The 10978-nt window shown below is 38.0% G+C and overlaps 1 protein-coding gene across 2 annotated transcripts in view; it reads left to right on the plus strand.

The window, feature by feature from the left end:
* Positions 1 to 10978, plus strand: part of AKAP6 (A-kinase anchoring protein 6) — a 203735-nt gene that overhangs the window by 28029 nt on the left and 164728 nt on the right. For both annotated transcript variants that reach the window (XM_088529284.1, XM_088529285.1), the window contains exon 2: positions 6617 to 6868. In XM_088529284.1, coding sequence (XP_088385410.1) covers positions 6617 to 6868 — 252 coding nt within the window. The remainder of the gene's footprint in view (positions 1 to 6616; positions 6869 to 10978) is intronic.

Below are 10978 nucleotides of genomic sequence, written 5' to 3' on the forward strand. Positions count from 1 at the left end.
AAGTTTTGTACAGGTCAATAGCAACTATGCTCCTGTATGTAAAAACTATTCTAGTTATTTGCCATATTCAAATCTCATTCAAGTTTTTCAATGCCACAAATACCCCAGAAATGACTGGTCCTAATTTTGTTTGTCCTGCTCTTTCAGTACAGTTCTCAAGGGTGTCTCTTTCTTGCCAGAGCTTTTCTGTGGTTCTTCCTTTGTACCCCCTACCAGGTGTTATAATAAAGTGTTGTTGTGTTTCAGCTCTGTGAGACCTGGCAGGTGGACCAGCCTACCTAGGTGGCTAGCCTCTGATGAATGTTACGAACATAAAGTCTTTTTCAGCCAAAATACCAATTAAACTTAATGGTGGAAACAAGCATTTGAAAGTAGTCCGCCTTTTCTGCAGCTATCTTTTTCCATGGCGAAAGTACAGCATGGTCTTGTTCACTGCTCTGGTCCTGCAAGCAAGCTGGAATAGCTTCCAGCCGCGATTGCCTGTCTTCTGGACAGAGGAGCCTTTGGCTTTTTCTTAGTGTCTTTGATCCTTTGGCCCCACCAAAGGCCCATATGCTAAAACAAATGCCAGTTTGCTGGCATCTTGGGACAGGAGCTTCACACTTAACATTTTAGTGCTTAACCAGCTGATGTGTTTAGTGAGTGATTGCATCTCTGCCTGCCTGCCTTCCTGCTGCTCTTCCTGTCTGACTGATGCTCAACCACAGTGAGCATCCTAATAAAACAGGTCACATAAACTATTAATTAATGCCTCCATCTATCAGCACTGATAATTTGACATCTAGTTCATCCTAGTTTGTAGATTTGAAGTGTGCAGATATAAGAACATAACCGACTGATTCTTGAGATGACAGAATACGGTAGAAACATCTACTGAGATGACACCCAAAATCAAAGTCAATCAAAATAGAAGGCAAACAGGAAAAGAGAATAATGTTCAGAAAAGAGTGATGCTGCAAATAGAGTTACTATTAGTAAATATGTGTAAATATGATGAGGGAAGAGAGAGGGAAGCTAGCTTAGAGGACCAGTGTTTCTTCAAGCTCTTGTTTTTTTCAGTGGAAAGGCAGGGTCAGTGATCATAAAGCTCCTGTTAACAGTTATCCCACTACTCTTTGCCTTCTTCACCAGTAATTTGCAACCATTTTCCCTGCTCCCTGAATGCCACATCAATATGAGCTACAGTGCTAGCCTGTCAGCTCACTGTCTAATTTATGACTTGCAGTGAGCCTAGAGCTTTCCACTGCAGTTGTATTTGTTTGGTCAAGTTCTGGATTGTGTGTGTGTGGCTATTTCCTCCAGCTTCACTCTTATACTTAAGACATTTACAAAAAATGTAAAGTGTCTTCTCTGAAGGTTCTGCTAAGTTAGTATTCCAAAACAGGGAAGAAGAAAAAAAAAAAAAAAAAAAAAAGAAATCGCATTATAACACTATTTGGTAGATCTGCATTCTGCAGGTATTTGCTAGATGCAGAGAAAGATGAAATGTATTTCTGTTTGAGAAATGTTATTTTTAAAGGACAAATACTTGCTAATAGCTTTTCATACTTTACTAGGACCTGTAGATATTTGTTAAGCAATGCAAGTATTCTCTTTTGTGCTACTGCTTGACTTGACTCCCTAATTTTCAAGTACCTGGGAAAAAGGATCTGAAAAAATCTGAAATTTCTTCCTCAGGCTTTTTTCCCAAAACAGATTTCTACATTCTGATTTGAATCTTCCTATTGAATAAAAATGCACTTTAAAGGAAATATCAAATGGATAGACATTTTCTTAAATCATAGATTTTTTTTTGCTTGTTCAGTACTCATAAGAATATGTAGCAATACGTTTTTTCTAAAGAGGTTTTACTGAGAGATCAAAGAAGAGAAATCTTGCAGTTTAGTTCTTCTGTCATTGACGTTAACTGGAGCAATGTATTGCAACCTTTTATCTTTCTGCAACTTCATATAGATCTTAGCAGACTTTCTTGCATAGCTCTTTTAACGTTAAAGCTTAGTTTCCCTTGACTCTAAGGGTTTGTTTATGCTCATTTTCTTTGTCTATAGCAATGCTTGCAGTTCAGGCTATTTTAGTTGACACAGAGGGCTGTGAGCTTAGCTGATGGATTCAGCAGCTGCAAATTACAGCATCAGCTGTCTGGAAGGCTGAGTGAAGTGGGCAGTTGGCAGTCAAATGGGCACAAGCCTTATAGCCTAAGAAATTCCATAGTCCATAGTAGAAGATGGCCCGTGAGAAGATGGCTGAACTTTTACCTTACCACCAACTGTGAAAGCATGTAAACAGAAATGCCCAGTAGGTTACAAATGGTTACAAAAGGTTGTTTCAGAAATGGGGCTTTCTAAAATGCCTGCTGTGAAAGTTCTCAACATGAAATTTTATGCTGATAAAATGGGAAATAATTTCTATTATTTGTAGGCTCTTTGTAGGCTCTGCAGCTGACATGGAGCTGCCATCAGATAAACCATGTAGTCTTAAGTAATAATAATGATAATAATAATGACATCTGACAATATATTGTGTGTTTTGTTTTGGTTTCTGTCACTGCACTGCCTAATACTACAGAGAGGTAGGAGAGAGGAGGTCAGAAATGCCGTGGTAAGTGGTACCAGGTGCCAAGGGAGCAGGTGTGGGGTCATGGTTGAATGAGGTCGTGGCTCTGTTCAGATAAGGCTCGAGAAGATGACTTGATGTAAGACGGGGAGGCATCAAAGTGTATTTTGCTATGCAAAATATTGTTACTATTTAAAATATTATAGCAGAATATTCTAACTGCAAAACTCTGTATACTAGGTGCTTAAGGCAGAGACTTTTTTTAAAAATTGTTGTTTGTTGCTGCTTTGGCTATCATCTTTTGCTAGGGTTTCCTTGCCATAGTTGGAATTATTTTAAAGTTTTGTCTTCCCCCTGCAGTTTTTGTAAATTATGGTAAAAATATTTGGAAGATGGAGTTCTTGTACTAAAAAAAAAATCTTACCATCATTATTTCCACTGTCCAAAAGTACCATTTTTAGAGACAGGACTTCAATAAACACTGGAAATAGCTTGCCTCTTGCAGTTTTAGCAGGACAGTTGTTGACCTTGAATTTCCTCAGAAGGGAATGACATATTTCTGCCTTTAAAAAAAAATATAAAATCTTAAATTCAAATCTGTACTAGATGTAATTCTTTGTTTTGTTGATTTATATTCAAATATAGATATCAAGGCTGTAGTAAGAATAAGAAAGTGGTGTAGCCAGCTTTGGATTCAGTGTGGTGGTATTTACAATCAAGATCCTGTTTTGTGCCAGGGAATCCTAAAGACAGAACACAAGTGATACAGCTTAAACAGGCAGCAGCTTTATTGATGTCGTGCTGCTGAGGACTAAGTAACGTTAACTCATATAGAGAAAACCATAGTTTCTTCCTAATCATTGCTCCTTGGTAGAGGGCTGTTTTTAGCTTTTACCTGTCTATTCCTGTGTGTAATATGGGATACAGAAACATGAGTTATATGACTTATCTCAAGAATTACCCAGAAGAGTGATATATGCTCAGGTGCAGATGGCTAAAGGTCTGCAAGTGCGTGGTAAACTCAGCAGACCCCAAGTTTCTGCGGACTTGCGGTGTGCATGTAGGTGGGCAGCCCAGTGCGTGTGCCATGGGACAGTGTCACCTGGACGTGGGGCACTTGTGCATGCACAGCAGCCGTTTGTTGAGGACGTCTGAACACCGAGCAACTGGAGCTAATAATAGGAGAACTAAATCCCCTTAAATCTATGCCTGGCCCTGTTGCAGATTAAATCAGACTTCCTGAGCAGTTCGATCAGATTTTCACCTAATGTGAAAAGAGAGTGGGGGAAAAAAAAAACCCAAAGCACTTCATGTCAACTGACACGTAAACAAAGGAAATTTTCCATCATTTTGTCTCACAAAGGTAAAGACTGCAATGACAGAAATCTAATGCTATGCAGTCCTAGGGCTGGAGGAGAGTGAGCTGTTTATACAGTCCCAAAAAGGAGGGAGATCAGAATTTACATAGCAAGAAAGGGTATGTAGGGACGTGGTTACATGATCTCTTTCCTGGCTAAGTATCCTCCTGGTTTTTGGTCGCACATTCTTTCTAAAATGTTACTCCTTTAAAGAGCTGGTACTTCATTTCTTTCTAAGAGACAGTATGTAAGAGTAGTCTTATATTTGAAGACTCTCTCTGCTTTACAGGGAGCGTCAGATAGGCTCCTTTCAGAGTATGTGACCTTTACTTGCATATAGACTAAGTCGTCCGTAAGTTCTCTCCATGTTGCTACAGCTGTCAGGAGTGGTTAACTATCTTGTTAGTACATAAAGGATTTTGCCACTGCTGTGTCTAAAGCAATTGAAAGACTTTCTTTGTGCATGTGGAAAATCAGCAACTGATAACAAAAATGTAAGTATTAACAGATACTCACTGTTTTCACTTAAATACATGCTTCTCCCAAAACTTCAGTGATGTTGGGTTTTCCTTTTTGGGACAGTTTTATGTATTACTGGGGAAAGTTTCTCCACTTCAGAAGCTGCATGTGAGATGGGTAGCTAGTTGAAGAGCAGCTCTTGAAAAAAATGACTTTTTTTTTTTTTTTCATTACAGATGCAGAAATTCACACTATCATCTAGATTCATTAGGTGATACTTTCAATACATTATCTGGTGCTTGTCAGGAGCTTTTTGCTCCTTGATCATAATCTCTTCATACAGCTTGCAGTTTTACAAACTGTCTGACAATTCCTTGGGGAGTTGAATTTGGAATGCAACTAGGTGCATGATAGTTAGAAAATAATGAAAACCGATAGTGTAAATTGAAACATACTGAAGTTCATCCACATGAGTTTAAATACAGCTGTGCTAAAGTCTTGCCTGTAGGCTGAGAAATGGGTAAATGAATGATAGCTTTCTCCAAAGCTCAGAAAAGGACTTGCTGAGAGGTTGAGCTTTAATCAGGGCGTGTTTCTGTAGAATTCGAGCGCGGTGGTTGGCCTGCCTGGTGGTGAGCGAGTACCGCGCGGCATGGGCAGGCCCTGCAGCACGGGCAGGCCCTGCAGGCCCCGCGCGGGCGAGGAGGTGCTGCTGCTGTGGTGGTGACAGCACCTGCAAGGGGTTCACAAGGGACCTCTGTCTCAAGGCAGCCCTGCGACTCTGCTTCTTGAAACCCCAAGGTTTTTTGTGCTCATCTGTCCCTTCAGAGGCTTTCATGGCTCCTGCAGGGGCCTCCATTTAGCCTTCACTGCTTCATTAAAACAAGTTACTGCTGACAGCACTCAAGCATAACAGTTGCTCAAGGGCTAATATCGTGCTGGCTGCTGTACTACGTTTAAATTTTTTTTTAATATTCAAATTTCATTTTGGTTAAATTAAATTTGGCTTAATTTGTAAATGCTCCTGCCAACCACATATTGAATATTTTGGTTTTACCAAATTGAATTTCAAACTTAAAATGTCAAACCTGAACTGAGGAAAAAAAAAATACTATATTGATAACTTAAACATTTGGAAAGATTCAGCTTTAGTAGGTGTAGTAGATGTCCTGTTATTTTACTGTTGCTATTCTGCTGTACAAAAACATAAAGAGAATCAAAAGAGACATAAGGTTTCATGATAGTCATTTGGATAATCAAATTTTAAAAGAATCAGAATGAAGCTCATCTCATTTTTGGGTATTATGTAATTATTACCATTTGCTTAAAGAAATTATAGCAACTTAAAGATTGAAAACTTTTTTTTTTAAAAAAAAACTTTTTTCTAAGGGAATAAGTGTTGTAACTAAAGTACAGTAGTGATCTGCTTTTAAGTTTACGCTACAGATGAAGGAAAGTATACTCTGGGCTTTGCAGTAGTGTGTGCTCAAGTGTTCCCGTGTTCTTTCACAAATATGATGAAGTCTACATTGCACTGTATGCACAACAGGTTGAAATTCTAGAGCATGAACTGTTAGAATTGGAGATTATCATTCCATGACAGCTTACCCTGTCTTTAGAAGCTGGTAACTGTTCCAAGGCGCTCTCCCTTTCTCTCTTTCTCCACCCATCATCTTACATTTGTTGTTGGCTCCCCAGACCGACTAAGCAGAAGATGACAAACCTCTCATCACAGCAGCCAGAAATGGATCTCAGAAATGCCTGCATTGAGTCTACCCCAAACATATGCCCTATTTGGCTATAGAAACTAGATTAAATAATTTTGTACGAAAGAATTTTGTTGATCGTGGTACAGATTTGATTCATTTAAGTGGACCAAAAAAAAAAAAAAAGACTGGTTGCAGTGATCTTAACTCTTTGTTTCTTACTGTTACTGTATTCTAGGATGTCACTTGACAGTGTTAATTTTCTATTTCTGATGTATGTGATCCTGTTGTGCCACCCTTCCTTGCTGTAAGCTATCTCTGCACTCACTGAACACTCCTGCCAAACAGGACAGCTGCTGCTTCAGTTGTTGTAGCATTGCCATAAATAAAAAAAAGTAGAGAGAACCCTCAATGTATTAATTATACTATCTCCCCTCTCTAAAAGCTATTCTGCATTTAATAAAAGTAAAAGACAAGTAGAGCTGATCCATGGAAGGACTGTGCCTGTAGCTAAATACCTACTTTCTTTTTTCATTACAGGATATTTGTGAAGATATATCTGATCATGTTGAACAAATTCATGCTCTTCTAGAGACTGAGTTTTCCCTGAAGCTTCTGTCTTACTCTGTCAATGTGATCGTCGATATCCACACCGTGCAACTGCTGTGGCACCAGCTGCGTGTCTCTGTTCTGGTTCTGAGAGAGCGAATTCTCCAGGGACTGCAAGACACCAATGGAAACTACACCAGGCAGACCGATATTCTGCAAGCGTTTTCTGAGGAGACAAAGGAGGTATAGTAGCTACATTCAGCAATTTTAAGAACTTTGTTTGCATTTGAAGCAGCTCATCCCCACAGAAATGCTAGAATTATGGTTTTAATGATGACTTACTCAGTATCTGCGTATTTGATGATAATTTCGTAAGAAACTGTCATGTGTCCTCAATTAATGTCTATCCGCATTGAAGCAAATTAAAGGAAGTATCAGTCCACAAGTGTCTCAGGTGTCAGAGGTACGTTTGGACCAAAATCCTGAGTCTGATCACCCAGAAATGTAAGGTTCATGTCCACTTCAAAACTTATTTTTTGTTTGCGAAGAATTCTTTAGCTTAGGCATTTCTGGATTTGCATTTCTGGTTGGACATACACAAAATGTAAGCTTACATAATATTGTCCACAATTTCCCAGACTGGATTAATTTTGCTTTAAAACAGAGTACCTGAGCTTACTTTTTTTTTTGTGGCAAGCCTGCAGTGTGCCTCTCAACAGTTGTACGTTTTGCCTGAGAAGCAGCTATGCAGTCATCGTATGTTTTTTTCCACTCTTAAGTAGTGTAGAATTCAGACGCATGTATATGGTTTGTAAATCTGGATTCTTTTGACTGTACTGCCTTTTGGTAAGCATCGTTATTAAATTAGTTTAATTAAAATGATACTATTGATCCAAATTCTTAAAACTGAAAGAAAATGCAAATTTTAAGTAATAAAGCCAATAATATAAGATTGTTTATGGTGCAGAGAGTTCTTCATTTTCTGGAAACCCTAATATTGGAAGTAGATGCTTTAATTAAGATTAGGTAAATTTATCTACAGGAGGAGACCTGCAGTAAGAATGTAGTGAGATTCTGTGACCTCTGCTAAAAAGGCCACTAAACATGTTCTTAATTTCAGATCATTCGATATATTTTTTTAAAAATGTACATATTTCTCTAGTCACTGTTGGGTTTATAATTGCCTTTGCTACAAGAGAGTGGGTGGTTCTGAAATCAATGCTCAGATATGCCCAGGCCCACCTTCCGCACCCCCTCTTCCTGACGTGCACATACCTGCTGCTTCAGATTCGCTTTCTGCTTTGCTGTTGCTAGTAAACCTTTGCCGGCAAGTTTCGAAGAAATCCTCCCTTGTCTTAAAATGCAGAGCGGTGAATTAAAATGAAGTTGTTTTATGGCATGAGCATGGTGATTTCAAGAGAAGGGGCTGATTCAAATACCAAGAGACAAGACATGTCTGGTACAGATCAGGTTACAAATGCTATAAAAGAAACACCCCTCGAAAGAGGGGAGGTCTGACTGAGGAGGATGGTCTCTCCCTGGAGGAAGATGATGTTGCCAGATAGACTCAGGACATTATAAAAATGACAAATGTCCTACCATAGTGTCTCTTTTTTTTTGCCCTGAACTAAAACATAGGTAGTTTTTCATAAAGTTAACAGATAGCAATAATAGAGAGACTATTAATATCAAGTTTTTGTTCTAATGTTTGAATAACTTTCCAGAATTACTTTGTAGATTTTAGCTTTTAGTTAATTGTTAACTAAATAACTAATAGTTAACCAGACATAATGGTAGGTGCTGCAATTTAGTATAATAAATAATATATAAATAATAAATAAATAATATATAAAATAGAAACAATTAATTCTTATCTGTGTACTCTTATGGAAGTTTTCCCCTGCTACAACACTTTTCTGGAAGAGGAAGTCCTGATGGTGCGCTGTGGTAGGACCCAGAGGCATGGTTGGAAAGGCTACCTATGGAAGGGTCACTTTACGTGTTTATTACTGTCAGTAATAAACTGGCTGCATTTACAGTGTATTTGCAAAATGCACAAATATGCATAAATCAGCCTTGACACAAAGAGCAGGGGTCGTCCTGGCCAAGTAGCTGCAGGAAGGAACATGAGGATGTGGAGCACAGGCTGTGCTGGCTGGGTAATCCAACTCAGTAGTTACTGGGGCAGCCTTTGGGTATCTCTCTTTTTTTTTTTTTTTTTTTTTTTTAGTAAAAACTTCAGGAAGTAACATTTTGAAAGCCCTTTTTTTTTTCTGCTTCTGGGGTTATCCAAAGATAGATATGGAGAGGAAAAATGAGCTGTGTGCAGCCGCTGCGGGGAATTATCTTTTGGATCAAAAGCAGGCAGGAAATGCTCAAAATAGTTTTCCAAAGATGGCTCCAGGCTTTGAATTTTCAAATTCAAATGAAAATCAGTTAGCTTCTAGGAATTAAATTATCAATTTTACTTCACAGTTGATAACAACAGGAAAATATAGAAAGGAGCAGAGAAGGCCTGTGTTAAAATCAGATGAATCCTGATGTGCTGTAGCTCTCTGTAGAACATAAACTGTGAATGTAAATTCACAAAAAAATGTATCTTTCAAGTTAAACTAGCTCATCTGAAATAGTCAATAAATGCAGAATTGTATCAGTTTAAATATAAACACAAGGAAGGTATTGGAAATGCATCAGAGAGCTTTACAGGAAACATTAATTCACAAAAGGCATTTTTTTCAAAGAAGGTACTCCTGTTGGCAGCCAAGAAAATAATTAAATATAACATTTTCCTGAAATAAAAACTGTAGCAAAACTGGCATTGAATAATGTTCCTCTGAAACACATTTTTTAAGAGGCTGCCTGGGAAATGACCAAGCAAGATGGCTTAATGCATGTGATTGTAAAGTTTATTAATGTTAATAAACACTTTTTTAAGAGAAAAAGGAATGGAGCTCATTACTCAGGAGAAATGAAGGCCCTTAGGGCCTTGGAAAGGATTTTGATTTATATATGGCTTTACATTCTAATATTTTCCCAAGATTGGAGGGAAAATGCAGCTGTAATATACATCATTGTTTAGTCATTATTTTCCTTAATAATTGCAGCTACAAAATATAAATTTGGCAGATTTATAGGAACTTCCCCCTTTAATTCCAAACTATTGATGAGGGACGATTTATGGTGTGGACTATTCATTTAGATAAATGTACTAAATAAAGATATTTTTCAAAGCCCAAAATTTTTATTGATGAATAATTTTTAACCAAATTCTCTATAAACAATATTTCTATCTGGAAGTTTTTATATTTTGATTACTATGAGGGGGGTGGACAAAGTAAAGGGATCAAACGCTAAATGTGCTCATAAAAGATGGAAATGATAGCCTCTTTTGAGACTATTCTTTTCCAGACCATAGTCAAAGCAATTTATTGCTAGACGAATATAGCTGTGGAGTAATTGCATCGACTTAGGCGTGTTGCCTAAGATCCTTAAGCTATGGATTTAGTCAGTGGAGTGAGACAAGCTCCTCCAGAGAATAATTAGTACAGGAACCTATTATGAATACTCAGAATTTGCTTTCAAAGACTCTATTACAATGACCAAACATGGGAAGAAAGACCAGTATGCTAATTTGGGCACCTGATGTTAAAATCCTAAAGCATGCAGTGAGTTCTGCCCTTTATGATTGTTTTTAAATAGTTATTGTAACTGCTTGAGCTAGTAATGGCTTTCTTATATTTAAGTCTGTTAACTTCTCTTGTTACAGACAAGAAGTTTATGTTTATGAAGTTACCTAATGTGTACACTGTACTAAAGAACAGAAATTGTTTCTATAATTTTCAGAATAATTCAGTTATGCATTCAGATTTAAAGCTGTGTGCTGATATCAGGAAATAGCTGAGGCCTGCCTAGGTGTTAGAATAGTACCTGCTTTTGCTGTTATTGCTGTATATCAAACTGCTACATAGCATTTGCCAGCTGTGGTAGTCTTCTCTGGTTGTGTCTGTGACCAAAGAACTTCCATCAAGAAGGTTCTGGCTGGAGGCCATGGCAGGATGAAGCTGTTGGGATTCCTAGCTATCTTGTCTATTTCTTGAGCTGTTCTACATTTCTCCAGCAATAATTTGTCACTTGATAGCTAGAAAGATAGTGAAATGCAGTTAGCAGTCAATGTCTTATGGGTGTGGGAAGAAGTGTCTGTCATTGCTAGGTTTGAAAAGCTTGAAAATGTTTGAAAAGATAATATAAAATCTGAAGAGCATAGATTTGTGAGACCACAGAATTAACAAAGCAGTGGAAATAGTCACACTCCCCAGGATGTTCTCCTTCCATCTAGCCCAGGTAGTTAGCACC

The sequence above is a fragment of the Tinamus guttatus genome, unplaced genomic scaffold (assembly GCF_059628265.1).
Source record: "Tinamus guttatus ecotype Peru unplaced genomic scaffold, ASM5962826v1 Tinamus_guttatus_pri_ptg000327l, whole genome shotgun sequence".
NCBI lineage: Eukaryota > Metazoa > Chordata > Aves > Tinamiformes > Tinamidae > Tinamus > Tinamus guttatus.